The sequence below is a fragment of the Alosa sapidissima genome, chromosome 5 (genome assembly GCF_018492685.1).
Source record: "Alosa sapidissima isolate fAloSap1 chromosome 5, fAloSap1.pri, whole genome shotgun sequence".
Taxonomy (NCBI): domain Eukaryota; kingdom Metazoa; phylum Chordata; class Actinopteri; order Clupeiformes; family Clupeidae; genus Alosa; species Alosa sapidissima.
The window spans coordinates 34,067,088-34,094,028 of record NC_055961.1 but is presented as its reverse complement, the minus strand read 5'-3'; the positions used below and the strand labels follow the sequence as shown (position 1 = coordinate 34,094,028).

Genomic DNA, 26,941 nt, shown 5'->3' with positions numbered 1-26,941 from the left:
TTAAAGACATTTTTCTAAAGGTTTTAGTCAAAGGCTGCCATTGACATAATGCCTTTGGTGTTGACATAGCCTACCTATGAGAGAAGACATTTTCTGCCTCGACTTCCAATGCCCATCTTGCAACATTTCGAAGCCAAAATCCGCCGGTTAGAGAGAAGGGGGTTGCGAGACTTGGCCCATGTTTTTTGTGGGGGTCGTCAGAGTCAAAGTTTAAGAATCACTAACATAGCCTAGGCTAGAACACAATCAATATAGCATTGAATGGTGCAGTCTTGTTATAATACCTTTACTATTAAAGCAACACTTCAACAATGTGTCCCTTTTTGAGGTGTGCTTTTATCAGGCAACTAGTTTTAGTGATTGCCCAAAAGACATTTTAGCAAGCTTCTACGATTGCCAGTAAGGCTCTGGGTGTTTGTAGGCCTAAGCTCTTGCATACCACTTTATGTCAAATCCTGCCCCACTATCAGTAGTTCACTATCTAACCTAAAAACTTACCTCTCTCCCTAGCTTTTAACACTTTTCTCTGTTATTTTAACCCCTTGTCATTTTCTTTCATTTTTGTTTTTATTTTCATTAATATTAATACAAGAGCCTGTTATCTTTGATATTTTGCGTTTGTTATTTTCTTTATTAAGTCTATTAATATTTTCTTTTTGTTGTTTATGTAAAGCACTTTGCTGTTGCTTTTAAATGTTGCGAGCTCTGTCATTTCAAATATCAAAACGCGCACAGAGCTGCTCTTTCGATTTACCATTGGCTTTCCTAGGACGAATTAGACTCGAAATTAGACGTTTCTCCATCAGGGGGCGCAACGAGAACACTGAATTTATCGTAGCCTACTGCGCGCCGCCCGCAGCTGTATTTCCAAGTGTAGCCTACATGTGTGTAGGCTATATCGTTACTAATTTCATACATTTGTAAACAATTTCCTTTCCCTATAGTAACCAAGCCTGCACGATATGGCATGTTTTATCAGGAAAACATATATAAACATTACACTGATGACACAGACTTGCCTAGTTTACATTATGGGCATTCAGCACTCACAATTCCTACCAACATGAGATACTCCAGCAGCTGTCCGAAAAAAAAAACATCGGTGTAGGCTAGATTCTGAATGGCTGTGTATGAATCTTCCACATGCTACTACATTCAGTGATGAGAGCGCGGGAATCTGTTGCTCCATGCTACGTCAACTCTGTGCGCTATGTCTGCTCCACTCCAGCCTCACTCCACTAGTCTATCGAAAGCTTTGCGTGCGGCAGGTGTTTCTTTTTGGGACGACGCAAAGAAGACCTCAGTTATGGGGTAACGCGTTTTAGGGGTTTGTTCGGAGCTCGGACAGAGCAAATAACCAAAACTTGTTGAAAGGGTTATTTTTCCCCCTTTTTTGGCCTTTCCATAGCCTAAACCTAACGAACTAAAAAAAAACGAAGCAAGGGCGATGGAGGCAGAATACCAGCTAATTCGCTGTGGTTCTTTTCTTACCTCCTGTAAAACAAAGTAACATGGATAAGTATGCCAACTCCTGCCATAGAACCATGGAGAAAAGGAAAAATGTAGTGGTTTGGATATTGTACTTTATGTCGGAGTTCTACCTGGGCTCTAACCAAGTACTGCGAATTGGTAAGTGACTAGGTAATTTCATCCTTGTCAGTTACCTGTGGACTGTTTCATCAGTGCCGATTATGCGGTCTAGATTCTGTCATTGACATTGCAGCCTTGAAAACTAACAAAATGTGAGTAAATGTAACGTAACAGTGAGGGCTTGATTTGGTAGGCTTATACATTACTGCACCGTTGTGCTAGAATGTTTTACAGTGAGCAAAGTTGCAACCCCCTGTGTAGATTTTGTTAACAGCCTACAAAAAAGATTTAGATCTACATTTAGATGTTTTTTAGATCTCAGGCTATTATTGTAGTAGGCTGTTGGTTGAAAACATTTCCCTCTACAACGTTTCCTTCTTTTTTCTACGCTAGTATTTGTCTTAATTTAAAACGAAATGTTATTATGCTCTCACGATAACATACTTTTTTAACATTCATTTTTGACTAAATTAAGTGATGGCTACTTTTAAGTGATTATACAGTAGCTGCTTGATGGAACTAAGTGGATAACTTCATATCTTGTCTTACCTACCCTAATTGATATAGCTTGGTTGTTACATTAGGACATATTATCACATTTTCTCCATATACAGAAATACATCTGTCATGTCACTGACATTTTCTTTTGTAACCATATTTAGATTATATTTGATGCTTCATTGACATAGTTACCATGCCCTTGTGGATGAAGTCATGTGAAAAGTCATTGTTGAGCCCTGTTAAATTGCAGTTATTCTGTCTCTGAATCAGCTCAGAATGTCATTGCGTTCAATTTACTTTTATTTTGTGTTGTCTTCAGAAGACATGACAGTGGTTGATTACTCTTGCTGTCTGTTTTCTCTGTCCTGCCGCCCGGTAAATCCTACCAAATCAGATTTAATGACCTTCCCTAATCCTCTTTACATCGAGGGGCTTGATTTGACTCCTCTCTCCAAAAGAGTTGACTTCATTTGAAAAAGAAATCTGTTCATATTGCTTGTATGGCCTACTTTGCCTAAAGAGTCATTTGTTTTCCATATTCTTCCCAAATTGACATATGCTATATTTTATTGCCATAATCGCCTCTGTCGCATCATTAAGGAACTGTCCATAGTCAGCAAGGTGGGAAAAACCTTGAAGGATTCAGGAGATGCTGTGTTTGACAGAAGCCCTGAAGCATGCAAGGTCATAAGAATTATTCAGATTTAGGCTACATTTGAGATCTTTTCAAGTAGTCCATAATTTGTAGACATACCCCTGAAGTTGGTAGTTTATGAAACATCCAGAAGACTGCTATTGGTTACTTTCCCCCTCTAAGTACCAGGTAGGAATTCTCATAGGGCGAGTCCACTACACTCATGTAATTGATGGAGTAGGAAAAGGAAGGTTGTACAGGTAACTTGTTTGATCTCAGTGTCTCTTATATTGGGCTAATGTAGTATTGATCTCTGGACAGTATATGTCCCCTCTCTCAGCAAAGCTGCAGCCTGATCACGCCATGCTGATGTAGTACATTGTTGATGTTAATGTACCAATGGTCTTGGCACAGTGCTCTTTTTATGGGTGCTGTGTCACCTGGTGTCATTTATCATGGAGGTAAGTATAAGTATTAAGTATATGAAGGGTTCAGATGCAAAAGCCTCTAAATGCCACCTACGTCAAAAATGATATAAAAATGGTGAGTGGATGCCCTCCACACATACCCTTTTGATCTCGTAAGGGAAATTTGGTCTCTGCATTTATCCAGCACACAGTGAACACACAGTGAGGTGAAGCACACACTAATCCCGACGCAGTGAGCTGCCTGCTACAGCGGCGCTCGGGGAGCAGTGAGGGGTTAGGTGCTTTGCCCAAGGGCACTTCAGCTGTTTCTTACTGGTCGGGGTTCGAACCGGCAACCCTCCGGTTACAAGTCTGAAGCGCTAACCAGTAGGCCACGGCTGCCCTGTTAGGATGTTGGCACAGTAAATCAGTCATAAAAGTCCCATTTTAGGATAGAAAGGTGTCAAGTAATTTCCTTCATGAGAGGGGCTCTTGTCTGCTATATCTTTGTGTATCATTAGAATCTTTGTTATCACACACTCTGATTCGGATCATTCTTTAGATGATTGAATGATATTGAAAATCTTGCACCATGAAGGTGGACCTGTATGCCCATAATGTTAATGTATTCTGTCAGTCTAGCTGCAAGTGCTGCATCCTGCCATGGCTGTCTGGCTGGACAGAGCAGGAACTTCAAAGAATGTAAATTACTGAGGGGACAGATAAGAAGAATTAACCTGTCACTGGTCCATTCTGTTGCTGCCCAAACACACACACACACACAGATACACACAATAACCTCTGACCATTACTATGAATGAGATCCCCAAATCTTTGTCAGCGTTGGTTCAATCTGAACAGACATTAGCAAAATCATTTTGTAGTAGTTTACAAGTATATAACATAAGTTATGTTTTTTTGTGACAGGGTTGGTACTTGAGGTGTTTATGATTTTGAATTGCTGCTCTGGGGAAAGAAGCCAGGTGGAGGTATTGTGTGTGATCATATTATTTTATCCGGTTCAGTTTAATGGTTTGTATTTATTTGTTTTCCATACTCATCAGTGTTTATTTTTGACAGCAGTCAAAAGCAGTGGCACAGTGGTGATGTATTTTCCTTTCACAGCTCATTTGGTCACGCTGTGCTTCATTGGCCTAATAGCTTCTGCTACTCTGCTGTCATTCACTGTTGGACCCCACGTGTCCACTCACAAGCAGCCAAGGCTCCACACACACACACACACACACTCTCTCTTACAAATATACTCTCTTATACACAAACTCAGACACAAATATGTGAACTCACACTTCGCCAGTTTAATATATGCATGAGAATACATATGTATGTAATTGTACATTTTTTTTTGGTAGGAGTACATTATTAATTGCTGCAATGTAAGTTTATACCTTACCTGGCATGGCTGCCATTTAACTTTGTCAAGAAGAAGTTACAAGCAGAAGTGTGCTGACTTTTTGCTGAAATGAGTGCTAAAATGTGGCATCCCACTGATCCGGGATCCTTGTTTAGCTGAATAAATAGTTGGCTGACCATAGCATGACAGGAGAATTTATTGGGATTTGAAAGAACGCTATCAACGCGTGAGCACATTTAATGAATTGAATGAAATTCATGGGGGGGGGGGGGGGGGGGGGGGGGGGGTGTATGTGTGTGTGTGGTAGACTAAAACGGTTTAGTCTAACGGTTTAGTGGATTGTGTTTGTGTGTGTGTGTGATTATGATTAGTCCTCTCCATTGGGAAAATGCCTTTCTAAAGTACAGTAAACCTCAAGCATTACAACATGTGCTTCAGTACCAGCCTCATTTAACTTTGAGGCACATAAAGCACCTCAGCATTGCACCACGCAGCACCTCCACCCTCTCCTCTGTCCAGATATTTGAAATGCCCAACGTAAAGAAAGCCTTGTGTTTGGATCTTCATTATAGATCTGGTACGAAACATTGAGTTGATTTTGAAATGGCTGTCATTCGTCAAGAATTGATTAAGAGTGTGAGGAACTTGCTGTACGTCAGCCTCTTTTTTTTTTTATCCTGATCTATCCAGAATACACGTGATGTGATTTGCAATGCCAGTCCCAGCTTGTTTCGCCTGCTCTTGTGAATACTGAATTCTTTTTTTGTTGCGTGAGTTTATTTGTATGCGGTACTAGGTGCCATGCAGGGAGGTTCAGGTATGATTCTGTATGACTCTTGTCAGCGGTGCCTGTCTGTGAACCCCGTGTCATCATGGAAGAAAAAGCTCAAAATAAAATAATAAAAAAAAACTTCACGACAGCAGGTTTCTTTTGATTCAACCCCCTCCCCAACACACACACACACACACACACACACACACACACACACACACACACACACACACCATTGTTTCCATTCTCTGCTTACAAGGACATCTTTGTGTGATGATACCTCTTGATTTCATTTATTTAGTATTTGATTAGCACCATTACGGATGTGTTTTGACTAATCTAGGTTTATTTGAGCTCATTTTTGTGAAAGCCTTTTGATTGTTTGTTTGTTCTGTCTTCACCACATCACATGCTAGTGATTTTGATGGATAGAGACAGAGCCGTGTCTTTGTGTATGTGCGTGTTTGTGTTTATGAGGGAGCAAGGGAAGAGACCATACACTTTGTGTATGTGCATGTTTGTGTTTATGAGAGAGCAAGGGAAGAGACCATACACTTTGTGTATGTGCAATTGTGCATGTTTGTGTTTATGAGAGAGCAAGGGAAGAGACCATACACTTTGTGTATGTGCAATTGTGCAAAATGTACTTGGAAACCTAGATAGATGAGCCTTATCATCTTCGCGTTACTTCAGTGCACCGATACCATTTATTCTCGTTATTCACATTGTGAGCGCGTTTGCCTTTGTGTGTTTGAAGTGGTGTTAATTAATGTGCCTAAAGGTGGAATATTCGGGTATTAGGATGAGTGGATGAATGTGACGGGAAAGCAAATGTGCATAACTTTAAGGCAGTGCCTTGTCTAGAATCCCAGCAGAGAAAGCCCTTCTGGTGCCAACATTAGTGCACCTGCTGGACTAACAGATATGATTAACAGTGAAAGAATACATGCTATAGATCAAGGTGTGTGTGTGTGTGTGTATGTGTGTGTGTGTGTGTGTGTGTGTGTGTGTGTGTGTGTTTTCTCAGTGGTGTATCACCACAAGGACTTAGAGTAAACAGCAGGGTTGTGCTCTTCAAGAGAACAGCGGGGGTGAAGTCTGCATCTTAAATATTTCAGAATCTTACTAAAAGCTCTGCTGGAAGTTGGAATTCATCAGCAGAGGATATTGATTGTGATGCAAGAGAATAAAAGGTGGAACCACAGCGTAAATGTACAGTAGACGTTGCTGATACTGATTTTATTCATTCATTAATGCATTATGTTGATTTTATTAATTCATATGGTACGGATATATAAAAACGCCCTCCGATGCTAATCGAGTGATATCAACCTTTAGAAGTAGAATATCAGAGACACAGTCAGTACGGTGCCATTTGGAAACAGCTTCAAGACATACATTTTGCTTCCCTGTCAAACTGGCTATGTCTCATGTTTGAGATGTCTGTTGTCACTGTAGTATCAAATTGGCAAGTCTATGTCTGCCATTTAAAATGAGAGGACTAGACAGCCAATGTCACACTTTGCTTAATTGGACATTGAAATGATTGCAGTAGTTTCAGACATGAGGGTTTGTCCTCTCTGCGTTTCTCACCATGAAAGTCGGATTCTTCAGAAATAATAGAACTAATCAAGCACCACCTGCCTTGTGAGATTGGGTAAACCCCCCTCTGGAGCCCCTTTGAAGAGGCTGTGTATGGCATTTGAAATAGCGACCCCATGGTGTACATGATAGTGATTTAGCATGTACAGTTGTGTTGAAATAAATAACATTGTGTTCAGTTGTTGTTTTAATACAATGCTATTTATTTGAACACAACTGTATGTGCATGTCTCTCTCTCTCTCTCGTGTCCCATCAGGACAGATAGTTTGGCATGGGTGAAGAGGACAAACAGCTTTCCTTTTGTTTTCTGATATGAAAGAAAGTGGTAGAGGGAGCTGGAGGGATGACAGGGAAAAGGGGAGATGGAGTTACAAAACTGTCATGGAAGTTAGTTTGGCTTCTCCCAGGTGCTCCCACTGTTGGATGTGTTTTTCAGTGTCTCTTTGTTTTGTCTTCAGGCTTGCTTGTCTTTTGTGCTGACTGTTTACAGAATTATTCTTATGTGTTTTGTTGAAGTGAGGGTCTATGTGTGTGCAGGTGTGTATAGTCGCCAAAGGTCTCATTGCTGTCATTGTCTTTGTAGTGATGAAAGAGAAATCGGGACCTGGTGTATATGTGAACCCACCCCCCCCCCCCACCCCTCTGTGTGTGTGTGTGCATGTTTATGTGCCTGCTCACGCCTCTGTGTCGCCCCAGTGGAGGGCCAAGAGTGTGAGATGAGGCACGCTGAGGCTGGCTGAAACTTTTATGAGGAACATAAACGCCTGTGGTTCCCTGAGACCCCTCTGAGCTGCCGTGCCCTGTCATAAAGCAGGTGTAGATGCTCTGCTCTGCTCTGCTCTGCTCTGCACCACTGCTGAACTCTGGGAGCCTGTTCTCCTTCATTTCTTTAGGAAGGATTTTCCTCCCAAATCCCTCATAGCCAAAAACCACACACAAGACATCCATGTATCCATGGCAACACAATGTCTGGGAATACATCAGTTTGTAATGGCAGTTGTGGAATATCTGCTATCCTCCCAATCAGAAAAATGTTTTGTTTTATTGTATTAAAAACACAAACATATCCAGCTAGTATCCAGCAACTTTATCACTAGGGATGTTGCAATGTGCCATCTTTTATCTGTGTGCCTCTGTGTTTGCATCCAATGTATGCATATGGCTACACACAGCTATTGGCTTGGCTCTACAGCTGCCATGACTTTTCCAAATTCACATGCTGTGACTTGACAGACACTTCCCCGGCGGTCCGCCATACAAGACAGAGAAAGCCACCATGAGTCCCGCGGGTCAGGCCTACAAATTTCTCCTCTACAGAGACACCGTATCTTCGATCGCTTTTCAGAGTTGCTCCAGCAGACTTTATCCCCCTCGGCCCCCAAGGGGCTGGTTAACCATCACCATTTTGACATTTTCACAGACACTACCCAAAGCCCTCCGCCTTTTTATGGTCGTTTTTAATATCTCCACTCTCGCCACTGAAATGCTATGTCACAGCGCCACTGTCTCGGTCCACGGCTGAGATGTAATCCTGTTCACAGCTAACCCCCCCCCCGCCCCCCCCCCCCCCACACACACACACACACATGGGCTTGGGGGCCTCAATGTTTCTTCCTCCTGCCAGGCTCTTTAATTATGTGTCTCTTGTTCATGTCACTGCAGAAATCATCAGCACTCATGGATGGGCAGCTCATGGACAGAGATGAATTTAGATTTTTTCTCTCTCTCCCCAGCTACAGCAAATGCAAATGTGTGCTGTCCTTGGTGTTTTGTTCAAGCACGCTCTTGCTTCAATGAAAAATATTAAGTAATTGCTATTAGTGAGCTCTAATGAGAAGGGTATGCAGTACACATCCAGAATGTGTTTTTATGATACCATGTTGTTTCTGTATTTGAAAAGGCTTCTGATGTTGGCTATTGTTTGCTCAGCTCACGGCCTGGTTGGAGGCCTATTTTTTGATCTCCATTTTAAATCCTCTCCTGATGGATTTGAACCTAGACTTGAAGTGTCACATTCAAAATAGCACATGTATCATCGAGGTGTGCATACACTAGATGGGATGCTTGACATGCAGGTCAGTTTGATCAATTTTGTTTTTCTGTGCAGAGCGGCTCTTTTCGGAATGATGGATGCGTAGTTGAATGTTGAATGAGTGATCTATCTTTTCTGAAGTATTGATCAACCCAGTCCCTCATTCAGTAGCGTTTGAATACAAACACACACACACACATACACACCACACACCTCAGTGAGGGACTGAGGTTGAAGAAAATTTGGTATTTTGGATCCAAATGCCTTTAGTGACCCCCCCACTCCCACCCCACCCCCAGTGACTTTACAGTCCTTGATGAAGACCTAGCGACCTTTATAGTCTTCCTTTGGTTTGGGTGCAATGCCAAGTTTGCCATTCAGCTGTCCAGTAAATTCCTAAAGCAGAAAAAAATGCACATGGATATGTGGCTTTGAAATGAATGAAACAAGGCAGTGTTGAAAAGATGGGGCTATAGCCTACTGTATTGTAAATTTCTCATTTTGATAATGAGAAATATCTATGCTGTTTTATGTGCTAGAAGATACTGATATTTGAAATCATTTTACTCTGCCAAGCTAAGCTTACAAAGCTACCATGGATTTCTTTTTCAACATATCTATCAACATTAATCATCCAGAAATCATTCCTCAATAGATCCACAGCCAGTGGAAGACAGGGGAAGCCAGTTTTCTGTAATTGACCCTTCATGACTCGACAGTGTTTAAATAGACCAAATAAAGTGATCTGTCTGAATAATAAGGCAGTTAGAGATCAGTTGTTTGAAAGGAAGATCCATCCATAAATCCATGCAATTGCTTTGAACTATTTCCTAACCCCTGAAATAGCATGAGAGGATTGATCTTACCAACCCCAGTATGTTCACGAGACATGTCTGTGTCTTACCCTGCATGCTTCACAAGGAAAGTGTATGACATTGCATCATTCTTTTCTCCTCTTTCTTTGTTCTCCTTCTTTCTTTTTTCTTTTCTCTCTCTCTCTCTTTCTCTCTCTCTATCTATCTCACACCTTACTCTTTTTGACCTCATCCAATTTGTCTTTTTTTCCTGTCTCTCCTCCACTGTGGATTTCCAGGGGGAATCTTCGAGACACGGGAGAATGAGCCTGTGAGTGTGGAGGAGCTAGCCTTCAAATTTGCTGTCACCAGCATCAACCGAAACAGAACCTTAATGCCAAATACCACATTGACCTATGACATTCAGAGAGTAAACCTCTTCGACAGCTTTGAAGCCTCCAGAAGAGGTACAGTGGTCTCTTTTTTTCTTGATCCTGGGCTGTGCTGTTGTGTTATGTTGTCGAGCTTTGAACTGCTTTCATAATACATGGAGGGATTAAAGAGACCCAAACTGGTTTGGTATGCTCAGTAGTTCCTTGTTGGTTAAGCTTCAGGAAGATGGATTCAGTAGTAGGCCTGCTGAGAGTGCATTAAAAACAGTCAGGGGTTGAAGAGAGGAAAAACAGATATGCAGAGGTAAAAGTCCGGCTTCAGAAAGTAAAAGTCCTGCCATGTATCGGTTCTACCTTTGCGCTTAGCACAGGTGATTTTCTTCACTAACTAGCTGATCTACCTAGCTTAAGAGTTAATTTCAGCTAATTTCAGCTGATTAAATGACAGGTTGGAACCAAAATGTGGCAGGACTTTTACTTTCTGAAGCCAGACTTTTACACCTTTTACCAGAAATGGGCATTACCCATATCATGTTTGACCTGGCTGACATGTTGTCTGATAGCGAAGGTGATTGCTATAAAGATACTACACGTGTAAATAATGTATGCCTAAATGCCAGTGTGACCCCAGTTCCAATAATGCTTCCACAATAAAATCAAGATAATTATGAGAATGATTTAGCTGAGTATTCAGAGTTGAATGTCCTTCTGTTCTTTCTACGTCTCTGTGTTTCTGTCTCCTTTGTCCCCCTCCTGCCCCCTAAGTGTGTGATCAGCTAGCCTTAGGCGTGGTGGCCGTCTTCGGGCCCTCTCACACCTCCTCGGTCAGCGCTGTCCAGTCTATCTGCAATGCCCTGGAGGTGCCGCACATCCAGACCCGCTGGAAGCACCCGTCCGTGGACAACAAGGACACGTTCTACATCAACCTCTACCCAGAGTACACTTCCATCAGCCGGGCCATCCTGGACATTGTCACCTTCCTCAAGTGGAAGTCTGTCACCATTGTCTATGAGGACAGCACAGGTGGGGATCTGGCTGTGTCATGTACCTTTGGTTAAATGTGTTTCACCTGGAACTCTACTTATTCTACAGAATATTTGTCATAAAAAAAAGATTAGAGTGATTAGTTATTACTGTCCAATGCACAAATATTGCGATAGAAGACATGTTTGGACTTTCAATTCCTCTTCAATAATTATATTTATTAAAAATATATATACTATACTAAACTATTTTATATACAGTATAACTATACTAAACTATTTTGTAATTTTCTGTGAAAAATGTAGATGTGTTGGGCTATTGGCAGATCATCAGCTCATGATTATTTTCTATATTTTGTGTTTTCTATGTAGATGCTCTAGTTTACTCCACTCTTTTGCCATAGGCTGTGTTGGATCACCCTGGAATTCTAGTCACCATAATCCGGATAAGCTTTGTCTATTTCATAGCAAATATTTGTATGTTTGGGATGTTTCCTAGCTGAGGTGTAGATTTTTTTCAACTTTATGAAAGGCAGCTGAAACCTCCGCTATCTCAAAGCACTTTTGTTGAAAGTGCCACAAGTGAGATGAAAGAGAGACGTATCTGAGGAGAACAGTGTGTGTTCACAGTGTTTACATTTGTGAAAATTAGTGTCTTGAGTGTTTTGTACTGTTGGCTGAACTACATCTGAACGCTTTACCGATACCACAAGTACGCATGGTTGACATCCCAGTTCAAAGATTCGCCGTTGTTTGTCGCGGAGATGTCATTTGTGAGATTGTTTCACGCCAAGACAACTGCATTCCAATGAAGTGCGAGCGCGGTGCCCGCCTCAGAGTCTCTTCTCTGTCTCGTCCCTGGCTCAGCTCGGAGGGGTGAGAGCAGGAGACCCCCTGTCTGTGTTTGCTTAATTCGAGCTCTAGCGTATCATATGGGAGGCTGACTCCTCCATCTGCTCTGAAAAACTCCAGCAAAGCCCGACATTCGTCTCGGGGACGCCTTGGTCGGCTCAGCTGGAGATGAGGTGCTTCTCTACCCATAATCCTGTGCTGCTGCTGCCGCCGGACCAAAAAAATGGACTTGGGGAAGTGAGAAATGTCACGCTTCAGAGCATATTCCCATTATTATTATTATTATGGCTCCATTCTTTGGAAAGGTCACTTAGTCCATGTAGTAGCTGAGATATAGGCCTGCTGGCCCTGGTCCTGTAGGATACTCTTGTGTCTGAGGGAGGTCTATGTTTTATCATGGCCATAAACCACATCATAGAGCCTAACCTACCACTTATTTTATATCGCCCATGATTTCACAAGTGTAATTGCAATAGTAGTGCTTTCCCTCAGGATGTGGGTATGGTTCATTCTACTCGCCAGACTATGTGATTAAATAAAGATTAAATAAAGTCAGGCATTTCATTACCATTTGCATAGAGTTAATGTAATGTCTGCCCTATTCAAGAGATTTGCAGTCCCATGCAATACCATGGTTACTGTACTTTACACCTACTCCATGCATTCAACCGAGTTGGATAATGACTGACCAACCATAGCCTGCCCATACCACCTCCTTGCTATAACCCACGCATAGGCCAGCGTACTTGTTTTTCAGTGGGGGGTCGGTCAGAGATTGGTGGCAAGCTGAGGCCTGGCCTTGCCGAGTCTGCACTCACACAGAGAAATGATTCTCTGCCAGGAAAGATTTGCTTCGTTAGGAAAGACTTGTATCGAATTTACCAGCTTCAGGATGATCAGTGTGTCAGATTCATGGCCACTGACTTGGAACCGATGTTATTACAGAGTCATTAGGGAAGCCGTGGAACCAGATGCCAATGCAAATGCAGCACGGAGTAGCTGGGCTCTCTTAAGCACTTGGCTCCACTTAGTCATCTCCCGCATTCGGACTTTGGGCTTTCATCTTCAGCCACTCAGACTTTGAGGAATGGGGTGGAATATGATTATTTTTTTTACTTTTAGCTGAGTTCTTCAAACATAAGAGTGTCTCTGTTAGAATAGTCAATTTTTATCATGGCTCAAATTTGGGGTATTGCAGTCAGGACCCGTTTTGGTAAGAAAAAAAAAACATCAACAGATTCTTATTGAGATCTTAGACCAGTTCTCATTTGTATGGGGTAGAATAGTGTCTTTGTGCACTCTGTTATTGCTCACCTATGCACGTATGCATGAGTAGCCTAAGGAGCTTAGACATACAACACTGACGCACACACTACCTCCACTTCTGGTTGTCAGTCTGCGCAAAATTAAGCAATAAGCCCCAAGCGGCTATAGGTTCCAGTGATGTTTAGAACAGCTAAGGGGCGTTGTTAGACTCGATGCAAATTGGAGTCATGGAAATCAATGGAATCTACAGCCTTACAGGGCTTATTGCATTTCTAAAATGGTTACTACATATACCTGGCAAGGTTTAATAAAATAAAGATAAGAATATAATTCTAGAGTAATTCATAAATAATCATTCTTCTGCCAAGAATTATATTTCCTCTAGCAGAATGGTTGCCAAGCTATGCAGAGACGCAACTTTTGTATCAATGCATGCTATGGTAATGTAGAACTTAATGCTTAAAAGAGTTTTACACAATATTTTACAATGATTTTGAACGTCATTCAGTCAATCATTATCAACAACCTTAATTGTTCATTTTAGAATATAGTATCTAAGTAGGCTACTATACATACAGTACTTTTTAGTATCATCCCGGTGTTGATGAGAGGGGTTGATCCAAAACTACAGTTTAAACTTTTATGTTATTGTCAGTCAATTTACAAAAACAGCATATGTTATTGTGTTTGTTTTGTTTTTTGCAGCATACATTAAGATGATTACTTCAGCAATTTGTCATGTTTGATCCCCAGAGGCACATACAGTATGTTTAGCAGAGGTCATATGCCCTCCATCGTCTTGGGTCAAAGAGCACTCACTGAGCTTGTGAAGACAGTCATTCAAGAGAGAAGGAAAGAGTTATGACTCAAAGGCATTGGCTAATAACCAAGTGATGGATTTCTTTATTCATTTAATTTCATATTGAACTTGTGTGGTTAAATAATTCACATCACAGCCCCTGATAAAATATTTATATTCCCAATATTAGTCCATGAGGGAACTGGTATTAAATTGAACTGTGGGCATTTGGTAGGTCTCTCTGTCTCTCTCTGTCTCACACACACACACACACAGTCTCTCTGTCTCTCTCTGTGTGTCTCTCTCTCTCTCACACACACACACACACACACACACAGTCTCTCTCTCTCTCTCTCTCTCTCTCTCTCTCTCTCTCTGTGCCTTTCTCTTTTTACCATTTCAGTTAGGCCTAAATATTTGGGGATTTCTTAAAATTGTTCTTTACCAGAAAGGAGGAAGAATCAATAGCCCTTTGCGCCCCCCAGTTGTAAGACTCCTCCATTGCTCTTTATGGCCCCTGTAAGTCATTACTGAACAGGAATTTCTATTTCATTGCCCCCTTCTTTGCCATTGTTGCATTGTGTTTCTGAAGGCTTGATGCGGATGCAGGAGCTGATCAAAGCCCCGTCCAAGAACAACCTGAAGGTCCGCATCCGCCAGCTCCCCACGGACAGCTCCGACGCCCGGCCCCTGCTCAAGGAGATGAAGAAGGGCAAGGAGTTCTATGTCATCTTTGATTGCACCTATCAGATGGCTGCAGAGCTCCTCAAACAGGTTCAGTGTCATTTCTCCTCAGCCTTTCACTGAATGGAATCTGCTTTTAGATATCTTTTGTGCAACATCTACTGAGGTTGCACTTTCTGAGCAGCTTGATATTTTCACTCAACTTCGCTGGAAGTTAGTGTTCATGCTTGATTGCGCTACATATGAGGATAAAAAAAAAAAGCTGTATTTGTGTGTGCAATGTGTGTATGTGTGTGTGAGAGAGAGATATAGTGAAAGAGAGAGCCTTGCACCATAAGTTGTTTGGGATTCTGCTGCTGTCATCGTTTCATCTTTATCATGTTTCACGTGCCGCCTGTGCGAACATGTGAACTTTCTCTGAACTTATTTAGTCAAACACCGGCGATGAAGCCATGTTGCTCCTTGGAATCCCAATGAAAGCAAAAGAGCAGTTTTGTCACGCTGGAGACGCCGCAGGCCGCGAATTAGACAAAGCAAGAGAGTGAGGCGGCCACATTAAAGCCTTTCATTTAGGTCATTTGTGAAATCTCACCCAGGCCATAATGGGCGTGATGCAAATTTATATGGGGGAAACAGCTCTGCCTTAGATGATCATTTAAAACATGGTGGACAGCTAATGTTAACAGATTGTCTTTTTTTATCTCTTTCTACTGGCTTTTCACACTCTCCACTCTCCACCTTGTCTCTCGCTCTGTTAGCTGATGTCAATGGGAATGATGACAGAGTACTACCATTTCTTCTTCACTACTCTGGTAAGTTAAAAACACCACCTGCCTGAAGTGCTGCTGCAGTATTTCATCTTTGTAACAGTGTTAAGCAAGACAGATAGTATGAAGTAGTTGTGTTAGATTTGTCACTGTGAAGCGAGCTAATCATTTCCTCGATTGTAAACAGTGTGATAGATGTAGCATGATGGGGCTATTTGTTAAAGATGCTAATGACCCTGATTATTTTCACTCCTAGTTAAATGCAGTGAATTAGTGCCCGTATGGGTACCGGAACCCTTTTGCACAAAACCACACAGCCACAAGCATTTCTGTTCCTCTAATTTCACATGTAGTGTAGGTGACCGACTCATTGGTATGCTTCTTAGGGGGAACCTTTTTGGAACGTTCTGTATCAACCAATTGTACTGTAGTGTTTCATCTCCAGCCGCCGTCTGTATGGCCCCACTGTTAAAGCTTTAAAAGATTTTTCAAGTTCACAAAGCAATTAGGATAGTCAAATATTGCCCCAATGACCCTACACATATTAAAAAGTAGGTCAGATGAAAGGACGGGAAAGGTCTCTTTGTTCTGAACTTTATTAAAAGTCTCAAAGACCTCAGAGATGTGGCTAAACGTTTTAATCACAAGTTGTGTTTTGTACGTGGCATATTCATTTTACATAATGTGTAAAATGTGTCTTAAAAGTCATTAAGACGGTTAAGATGAAACAGGAATGATTAAGACTTCTACTCCCTGGTCTACCAGAATCATATCTGTCTAGTACTGGTTTTGGACTACTCTGGTAGCATGTGAGAGACACACACAGTCTCACACACACACAGACACCCCTACACACAGACACCCCTACACACAGACACCCCTACACAGAGACACCCCTACACAGAGACACCCCTACACAGAGACACCCCTACACAGAGACACTGTTATTCTGTTATTCTGTTATTCTGCACTGGCTGTGTCTGTCTCAATACTGTAGCGCTGCAGGTTGCATGTATTTCTGTGTGTTTCATGTTTGGAGACACTTGGAGCTCATGCACTGAGTTTGCTTGTTGTTGATGTTGTTGTTGTTGGTTCGCAGGATCTGTTTGCCTTGGATCTGGAGCCTTACCGTTTCACTGGCGTGAACATGACGGCCTTCCGCATGCTCAACCTGGACAACCCTGCGGTGGCCTCGGTGATGGAGAAGTGGTCCATGGAGCGGCTGCAGGCTCCACCCAAACCAGACACCACTCTGCTGAATGGAGTCATGACAGTGAGCCTCCATCATTCATCGTATTTGCACTTAATGGGTGTGGGTGAGGAAAGGAAGCGGATAATTGATTAAGTTAATGAAGGGATCTGTTCCAGCATGTTTCTTGGCAGCATATTTTCCATGGCTTAGTGAAATGAATATTTGCTCATCTCCTCTGAGTACCCGAATATGCAGCATGGTACTCTAAGTATTTTGAAATAGATAACATGGAAAGGTTGATTGCTCATTAGTGTAACCTACATGTCAGAGAGCTGAAATAGTGGGTATGCTCACAGTGACTTTCCATACATTGCAAAGTAGCCTGACAGTTGAGGAAGCAGATGAGCTGGTTGTGTAAGACTGTGCTCCTGTGAGGCCTGCTGTGTGTTTCCCTCGCTAGACGGAGGCTGCTCTGATGTACGACGCCGTGTTCATGGTCGCTGTGGCATCCCAGCGCGCCACCCAGATGACGGTGAGCTCTCTGCAGTGCCACCGGCACAAACCCTGGCGCTACGGACCCCGCTTCATGAATCTGTTCCGAGAGGTAGGAACCGTCTTTTCTCCCCCCTTTCTCCTTAAAAAAGACTGGAGATCTCTCTCTCTCTCTCTCCCTCTCTCTCTCCCTCTCTCTGTTTCTCTCTCACCCTCCCTCTCTCTCTCCCTCTCTCTCTCTTCCTCTCTCTCTCTCTCTCTCTCTCCCTATCTCTGTTTCTCTCTCACCCTCCCTCTCTCTCCCTCTCTCTCCCTCTCTCTCTTCCTCTCTCCCTCTCTCTTTCTCTCTCTCGCCCTCTCTCTCTTTCTCTCTCTCTCTCTCTCTCTCTCTCAGCCATAGACAAGTCATCTCATGCACTGGAGGAGTCATCCCTGTCATAAACCTGAGAAGTTGTTCATAAAGAGGATGTGAGCTCCCCCTCCCCTTTTATGGTTGCCGTTGAGCTGTCGGTTCCTCCCCAGTAATTTCCACGACTCCGTCCGATGAGAAATTATCCATTTATGAGGCAAAAGCGTGTGGTGTATTTCATCCCCCCAAAAAGGATGACAAAATACGGTCTTGATGTATGTGCGTTTTTAACTTTAAAGTCCCCCATCCACTCTAAGGTGCTCTCTCCCTCCAGTGAAGAGGAAGAGCCCCATAACTCAGGCCCATCACTGGGAATTGGGCCACTGGATGCACCTGTCCATACAGCAAATGCATCACATGAAAGATGGCTGTTAGATGACTGGCGCCGAGTGCATTAGTCTGTAATACCTCAGAGTGAACAGACTTTCCTAGCCTATTTTTGGACGTGGATCAGGCTCCATTTCTCCTCCTCGCTGTCTGTTTCGGTTTAGACAAACATCCACATTTTTAAAAAGGAAGAAGAAGAAGAAGAAAGCTACAAATGGCTCTCAATTAGACGTGCTGGTTAGCACTCTGGACTTGGAACCGGAGGGTTGCCGGTTCGAGCCCCGACCAGTGGGCCGCGGCTGAAGTGCCCTTGAGCAAGGCACCTAACCCCTCACTGCTCCCCGAGCGCCAACGTTGTAGCAGGCAGCTCACTGCGCCGGGATTAGTGTGTGCTTCACCTCACTGTGTGTTCACTGTGTGCTGTTTGTGTTTCACTAATTCACGGATTGGGATAAATGCAGAGACCAAATTTCCCTCACAGGATCAAAAAAGTATATATACTTATACTTATACTTTTCCAGAGAGAAAGGTCAGCATTGTCAGGCTGATCAGAACACAGCAAGGCTGTCATCCTGCCATTTATGTTGGGGGTAAAAAGCCTCTTTAACAACATATTTTCTGTCAAGAATGTAGTGATGTCCAGATTTGGATTCTTGGAGTTCTGTGTGTGGAGTTTAATTATCTATGTGTGTGTGTGTTTGTGTGTGTGTGTGCGTGTGTGTGTGTGTGTGTGTGTGTGTGTGTGTGCATCAGTATTAGTTGTTGGAGCTGAGATAGGTGAGGTAGTGTGAGTAGGGGTGCGGGGTGCTGATGCCACAGACACTGATCTGCACATGAAAGCATCCGGCCGCGTATGGGATGTCACACAGAGCAGGCTTTTTGGTTTATGGCTTGAATGAGTCCAGATGCTGCCTACCGGTGATCCATAAAAGCTCTAATACAGTACACCATCATTAGTGCATAGATGCAGTTCATTGTGATGTCGGCTCACCCGGAGATTATCGGCGCTGTAATCCCAGTTAATGGTCATGATTTTATGAGCGTGGAGCATCGGGTGGACGTGAAAATATGCTCACTGCCATTCTCATGGAAAAGAGGTTTTTATCTGCCTTGCATTTTGTCATTGTTGTTTTTTTTCTCTAGATGCAGGATATCAATGGTTATTCTGTCATAACATGGGGCACTAGCATCATGGCATCATGTGACCCAAACACTTAACCCACACATTATGACCGTTGACATCCGTGGCTCTCTTATCCTCTCTCTCTCTCCCTCTCCTCATTCCGGAGGGGAAAAAAGAGAAATGTCCTTTCTTGTCAAGTAATAGATTTTACAGCCCATTTGAACTGTTTCCCATTATCTGCTGTCAGTTCATCATGTGGCCGGACAGGCTAGATGGATGGTGACGGAGGAGGTGGGACAGCGGTGCATCAGCTCTACCGCGTGTAATCACTGTTCTGCTCGGGAGATGCTGCAGCGCTCAGTCGCCCGCTGATGGCACCGGTGCTGGACAGATGGCTCCTGGCGAGCGGCCCGGTGTTCTGTCACACACACACACACACATACTCACGCACGCACCCCACACACGCACACCCTACTCCCCGCCACTGCAAACAAACTGAGAAACCAACCACAGAACTCTTCCCCGAGTTCCTCAGGCGCCCGCGATTGCTCCCGGGCACCCACGTTATGTGTTTGCGTCTGGTGTTTGTGTTTGCGGTCCTCAAACCCGGTCACGTTTTGTTGTGGACGAGCGCGGTGTTGCAGATGGTGGCGGTCCCAGCAGCCCCCGCGGCGGCGGATGTGTGTGATGGATGTGTGCTCTGCCACAACCCTTTGCAACGGCTGTCTGATGGCATGCCCTGTGGCCAGGGGTGGGGGGGTTGGCAGGTCTCTCTCTCGTTGCTAATCATCAATGCATCAAACCACACAAACACACACACACACAGGACACACACAAACACACACACACACACATATACTCACATACACACGCACACTACACACAAACATACTCACATACATACGACACACATATACATGTACTCACACACAAACACACACTCACACACACACACACTCACTCAGCTCACAAGGGAGGACAGGTGGTAACAATACTATTACCTCGTCACAGGGCCTCTCACAGTGATTGAATTGTGAGCTGTTTTGCTTGCCGCTTTAAAGGATGTTATTTAAGATAGAAGCATTAAGGGGGAGAGGAAAGGGGAGGTGGAATGGAAATGAAATAATCTTTGTTCAGTAGGCTATTTCCTTCTACCTCCGGGGATGGGGGGGTAAGCAGAGCAGGTGGTTGAGTCTGTCACTGCTCAGAATGTATGCATCTGCAATGAAAACAATACAATCACTGAATAATTCATCAGGCTGCTTAAATATCCCCCTTTAAACTAAGTGATAAAACTCAAGTGGAATGTACAAGTTGCCAACTTTTGGCTGACTTTGGACATGCAGTGCATTAGGATGTAAGGCACATAGAGGGAATGTGTGCTGTCTTGTAGACCAGACTGGCATGTGTATATGTTTACTGTAGGTTGCTACAACAACCTGACATTTTAAAGAGCTCACAAGGAAGTGAGAGTTTACATCTCCTATTCTCCGCGATTCTGTTAAAAATCAATATAAAAGATAAATCTGAACTTTTCCACCACACAGTATACATCCGCTAAAATTATTCTGACATGTTTACAAGGACTACTGTTGGACTACTTTTTGCACCTTCACCATGACACTCTTTGTTTTGTTAGTTTTTCTTATCTCCTACTGTCTCTATTGTACAGTGGAGTTTGGTTATATGTTTATACTTATACTTATATTTACCATTTCTGCTGCAAGTGCATGTTGTGTGTGATGTCTGCTACTGAGACCCCCCTGAATTTCCCCTCGGGGATCAACAAAGTATCTATCTATCTATCTATCTACTTGTAGAAAGGAAAGGCCATTCTTTAACACAAACAGAGTAAGGTGCAGGTATGTTTTAACACTTGAGAATGAGTGACAGAATTTAAAATGGTCTAGTTATGAAAAACAGCCCTTTTCTATATACAGGTAGAATGTGGCTTGCAACTGCTGAAATGGGTGCTATTTGTGCTCTTGTAAAAGAAAGTATACTGTTTCAAGGATGGACAAGATGTTTGTATGCTCATGTGGTTGGTGTTTTTTAAACAGATTCATTGATGGTTGTGTACTTCCTCATCTGACAGCTTACTTCCTGTCAGTTGCATTTTGTCCAACCTTCGGTGAATGCCAAAAGTTGAAAATAGATAGATTTCTTCTCCTATACATTCTGGTCTGGATCCACACTCTGTGTCCAAATCAAAGCCATGATTTTTTCCACCCTTCTGACAAATGCACACAGAGTCAAAGAAGAAGAAGCTCAGTTTGGTGCCAATAAGCCTGATTGTGGTTATAGTCTGATGGCATCCTACAAAATATAACACTGCTGATTGATCATAATATTTATCTCCTTTTTGCACTGTGTTTTTTGGCAACAGTCGTCCGTGCTCTACAATGTACCAAACAGCAGTCACATTTCTGGAGCAGAGTTGATTGACAGGCCTCTATATCACCAACCAGTAGCTGCCAGAAAACAGACATTCCAATGGTGTTCTCCATGTTGACGGTCTCTACTAATCAGCAGAGATGTAATACTTCAGAAAGTAAAAGTCCTGACATGTATGCACTCTATACACGACTCCATTTTGGTTTCACTTGTACTGACATATCAACTTCCTGTTTACATTAAAACATCAGAAAATATAGCTTTTTTCTATGGTCATTGTCTTCAGGACCTCGTCTCACGGTAATGTAGTCTGACCGACTTTGTGAAAATGCCACTCCCTCCAGCAAACGGGAAAAGGGTTTAAAATGTTCTTAACCTTAATCAAGCAACTGATGTTACTGAACTGGTTAGATAACTTCAGCTATGTTGTTCTATGTTGGGATAAATGCAGAGACCAAATTTCCCTCACGGGATCAAAAGAGTATATATACTTATGCTTATACTTATACTTATACAACTAGCAATAGCCTACTATATTAAAACTGAAAGGCCAGTAATATATCATTAGCCTACTGTGCACAGCATAAACAGGAAGTTTATTGCCCAGTAGGAAGTGTTTAAAAAATATGTGGTGAAATTCTGAGCTATAGCCATAGACTTCAGTGGACTCCTTGTGCGTTCCGGGGGTTCCGGAAGTGGCTCCTGATGAAGTATCTTGCTCCGCCTATGTATAATCTTTGCCTGGCTTAAGAGCTGATTAAGTGAGTGGTTGCAACAAAAGTGGCAGGACTTTTACTTTCTGAACCTGGACTTTTACACCTCTGCTACTCCGTGGCCTCCACCTGCTCTTAAACTCATCTCTATCTGTGTGTGTGTGTGTGTGTGTTTGTCTGTGTGTGTGTGTGTGTGTGTGTGTGTGTTTGTCTGTGTGTGTCTGTGTGTGTATGTGTGTCTGTCTGTGTGTTTGTCTGTGTGTGTTTGTCTGTGTGTGTGTGTCTGTGTGTGTGTGTCTGTGTGTCTGTGTCTGTGTGTCTGTGTCTTTGTCTGTGTCTATGTGTGTGTTTGTGTCTGTGTGTGTGTCTGTGTGTGTGTGTGTGTGTCTGTGTGTTTGTGTGTGTGTGTGTGTGTGTGTGTCTGTGTGTGTGTGTGTGTGTCTGTGCTTCCCTCCCCTTCAGGCTCGCTGGGACGGCTTGACAGGACGCATCGTCGTGAACAAGACCGATGGCTTGAGGAGAGACTTTGACTTGGACCTGATCAGTCTAAAAGAGGAAGGGAATGCCAAGGTAAGAGCACTCCCATGTGACTGCTACATGCCCTGCAGCACAGGGATCAGACTAGGAGCTTGTGTCTTTTTCTTTGCTATTCATTCTTGTAAGAGTATATTTCTATAGGTTGGTTCACACTTTCATTAAGTATAAGTATATATACTCTTTTGATCCCATGAGGGAAATTTGGCCTCTGCATTTATCCCAATCCGTGAATTAGTGAAACACACTCAGACCACAGTGAACACACAGTGAGGTGAAGCACACACTAATCCCGACGCAGTGAGCTGCCTGCTACAGCGGCGCTCGGGGAGCAGTGAGGGGTTAGGTGCCTTGCTCAAGGGCACTTCAGCCGTTCCTACTGGTCAAGGTTCGAACCGGCAACCTCCGGTTACAAGTCCGAAGCGCTAACCAGTAGGCCACAGCTGCCCCATGCAGATTAGAAGCAACATTTAGCTGTTCACTTTACATACACATGTTGACACATTTGTTATTTTGTTTGTTTAATGTATGAAAATGCTACATTATTAAAATAATTTATTTTGAAAGCTTTAATGGTAACATCATCCACTGTTCACCTCCCTATCTCACTAGCGTGTTGCAGGTGCCAAGTGGCTGAAGAAGTGGACAAAGGTTTGTTGTAGTCTGTCCTCTGGCCCCTCAGCTGTGATTTGCCCCCTCAGCTGTGATTTGCCCCATGCCCAAACCTATTTCCCCGCACCACATTAAGACCCCCAGAACCCCAAGTCCTTTCCTACAGGGCTTATTTGTCAAGGTTGTGCTGAACCTGCACGAATAGCTAGGAGATATCATTTTTCCTTGAGGACAAAATATATCCTTGTAAATCCCAGTAAATGTGCATTAGCTGAATAAGAGTTGTTTGTTTGTGCACGCTAATGGTCCTACCAATTAATATAATATATAAGGGTGTATGCTGTATAATGTCTTCTGCTGCTAAGCAGGTTTCTAGAGTGTGTGTAATGGGGTCTTCTATTATATATTTAGAGTAGTATTGGGACCGAACAGGCCATACCAGCCTTGCGTCTTGTTATTTTAAGAAGGCCACTTCCATTTGACACATCAGCAGGCAAAGGCCCTTCAAGTGTGCTTCGACTGTGGCTCTAATCTCTGGGAGAATGCTCAGAGGGCAGCGCTAATTCAGTTTTTAAAAAGCAGAATTCATTTAAATAAGCCGCTCCCTGTGCCCGTGTCCCAGAGGATGTACCGCTTCATGACCACCCCCTGCCCCTGCCGCCGTACATGAACACCCACCACTTTATGGCCCCGTTAATAAATGAATTATCAAACAGTGTCAGCCATGTCTTCAGCGAGGCAGTGGTGTGTTTCATGCGCTGGATGATGACTGCCACTGGCTAACGCACTGACTCGACTTTAGGGCCAAGGAAAATAACCCCTGCCTGTTCGTGTCACTGCTCATATTCTTGCGATTTGATTGGTTTACTTTCGACTTTATTTTTTCCCTCGGGAATAGCTGTTCTTCCCGCTCAACTTGGCGCTCACGTTTTGGTCGTTACTATCGTTGCTGCGTCACGGACTAGACTATTTTGAGTTTGTTTTTACAAGAAAGCTTTCTCCTGTCGTTTTTACTGTCCTTCCGACAGGTGTAATCCATTGAGTTTTACTGTAGCCCTCCTAGCTGCATCGCTTTATTGGTGTTGAAATTATTGCCCCCCACCCCCCACCCCACATGAATTGCATAAGTCTAGTTTTTATGATTAGGTGGAGAGTGCCATTTACAATATTACCTGGGATGACTGCATCCAATATACAAGGAGCAAAAGGACAGTGTGGAGTGTTTGTGAATGTCAGAGTTAAGCACAAGAACAAAAATAACTCATAATGGATATAATAGCCAAAAGCTCCTGTAGTCAATTCTGTTTGGATAATGTCCTCAATAATTCCTTCATCATACTATTAAAGCCCCAATGCTCTTTGACTGCACACACACCCTCAGCCTTCCATACATTAGAACCCTGTGCCTTCCATGCATTAGAAATGCCTTGTGTCCTTTGGTTTAGAAGAAGCTCAGACGGGAAAACGGCAAGCTTGCGGATGGGCCAGAGCCGATAAAAGGGATTCATGACTGGAAAAAGTGCTGTGAAATACCTCTCACTAATGAGTCTGCAGGATGCCGTCGGGGTGTGAAACCAGCCAAGCACAAGACTGGTATTTGGAAGCCGGACCTGCTCCCGAAACGATTATTATTTAACGAGCTGGGTAACATTTGGACTGACCTTGCAAACATGTGGGTCCCTGCAGGGCCTCCACCACCATTCTAGCAGCAACTGTCTCTCAGCAGGCTTAGAAATGATCAGACAAGGCAGAAAGGAGAAAAGAGCAGTGGACGGCCATTACCGCCTATTGAGCTCGTTCAAGAAATGGTCATTAGACCTCTGGAAATGGGAAGAGCTTTAAGAGTCTAATGAAAGTTGTTTATACATACAAATGTTCTGGGGTTTCCATTATTGTGGCTACAAATGGTTTACGGGTTTGGACTGCACTTACAGTGGCAAAGAGGATTGCTGTGTAAGGTTAAAATCCCATAAATCTGTGTGTTAATCTGTTAAATGACCGGATTATTTACCACTATCAGCCTAAAATCTTAAGCGTACGCAAGCGGTCTTCTGTCAACAGTATCACAGACAAAGCCTAAAGAATTTTTTTTATTTGTACCCTTTTCATTCACAAGCAAACCACTTTTCCCATTGTTCATCCATTTGTGTTCATAATTGCTGACCCTTTTGGTGTCATATTCTTGTCTTCCAAAGAGTGGAAAAAATGTTATGCAGAATTTCATATTACTAATAGTAAGTAATCACATGTTTATCCCACTGAACCTCATAATGAATATGATTTGAATTTCAGCTTGGAGTGTGGAATTCCTTCACTGGCCTTAACTTGACAGAAAGGAAGAAAGACGATGCCAATGTCACTGCTTCACTGGCCAACCGAACACTTATAGTCACCACAATATTGGTAAGAGTACATTTAATAGTTTATTAAATGTAGGCATTAAAAGTACACTAATTTATGATATATAGTTAACTGATATGAAAGTAATAGACTATCAGCATAGGTTTGTGTACAGTAGAATTGCTTGTTGTCAATTGTTACTTTTGTCTCTGAAGTCTATCTGTCTGGATCTTCTCCACAGGAAAATCCCTATGTGATGTACAAGAAATCAGACAAAGTTTTGTATGGAAATGACCGCTTTGAGGGCTACTGTCTGGACCTGCTGAAAGAGCTGTCCAACATCCTGGGCTTTTCCTACGAGGTGAAACTGGTTTCCGACGGCAAATACGGAGCCCAGAATGACAAGGGAGAATGGAATGGAATGGTTCGGGAGCTCATAGACCATGTGAGTCTGTTCATATCTAATACAGAATCACTCTGCTGTAGCTGTCAGGCAATAGTGCAGGCAAAAGGTATCTGTAATATGTCACTTTAGTTGTTCATTAGTGGTTATCTCATTTGCACTATCACCATGGCCACTATCACCATTGCACTACCACCATGACACTCATTCACACAGAGCACCTTAGAGCACCTTACCATACCTTACTATGCACAGAGAATCACAGGCTCAGTCCCTGCCTCAGTCACTGCAAGCGCCTCTGATTTATTAATCACTACTATGTGGATACTGTTTTTAGAATTGATTTAGATTAAGTGTTAGTATAATTTGTATTTTTGTAATTTGTATTTTAGTATATTTTTATATATTGTATTAAGTGTTAGTATAATTTGTATTTTAGTATATTTAGCATATTCTTTATCTTCTACTGTCCTTACTGCTTAGTTGTGTTTTTATATTATATACTTTAATTACTCTTTCTGCTGTTAAAGAATGTGTTTGTGTTGTATGTATGCTGCTGCTGAGACCTTGAATTTCCCCTGGGGATCAATAAAGTATCTATCTATCTATCTATCTATCTATCTATCTATCTATCTATCTATCTATCTATCTATCTATCTATCTTATCTTCACTTTCACAGTCTGTTAAACTCAAACTCATACTGCCATCACACTGTATATATCATTGAGGGGTTATGTGTCTTTCTCTCTTTTGAATTGTAGTTATTTAATGAAAGTTATGATCCACATAATCCAGTCTGCATCCAAAAAAATATAAATGATGCTCACAAAGTTTGATACAGTTTGTAGATTGACTTTTTCACCATCCAGCTCCTTTTGAATTGCATCATATTACCAACCTGATTCAGTCCCTGCCTTTGCATGGAATTGAACAAAAATGTATTAAATGCACCT

The 26,941-nt window shown here is 42.7% G+C and overlaps 1 protein-coding gene across 8 annotated transcripts in view; it reads left to right on the top strand.

Annotated features, from left to right (window-relative positions):
- Positions 1 to 1,062: 1,062 nt before the first annotated feature.
- grik1a (glutamate receptor, ionotropic, kainate 1a) overlaps positions 1,063 to 26,941 on the top strand; it is a 43,227-nt gene continuing 17,348 nt past the window's right edge. For 5 of the 8 annotated variants that reach the window (XM_042091737.1, XM_042091738.1, XM_042091741.1 and 2 more), the window contains exons 1-11: positions 1,063 to 1,629; positions 10,005 to 10,172; positions 10,863 to 11,120; positions 14,590 to 14,771; positions 15,440 to 15,493; positions 16,548 to 16,721; positions 17,101 to 17,244; positions 22,561 to 22,668; positions 23,245 to 23,283; positions 25,537 to 25,647; positions 25,826 to 26,029. In XM_042091737.1, coding sequence (XP_041947671.1) covers positions 1,512 to 1,629; positions 10,005 to 10,172; positions 10,863 to 11,120; positions 14,590 to 14,771; positions 15,440 to 15,493; positions 16,548 to 16,721; positions 17,101 to 17,244; positions 22,561 to 22,668; positions 23,245 to 23,283; positions 25,537 to 25,647; positions 25,826 to 26,029 — 1,560 coding nt within the window. In that variant the 5' untranslated portion in view covers positions 1,063 to 1,511. The remainder of the gene's footprint in view (positions 1,630 to 10,004; positions 10,173 to 10,862; positions 11,121 to 14,589; positions 14,772 to 15,439; positions 15,494 to 16,547; positions 16,722 to 17,100; positions 17,245 to 22,560; positions 22,669 to 23,244; positions 23,284 to 25,536; positions 25,648 to 25,825; positions 26,030 to 26,941) is intronic. The other 3 variants (XM_042091739.1, XM_042091742.1, XM_042091743.1) reach the window with 1 other exon arrangement.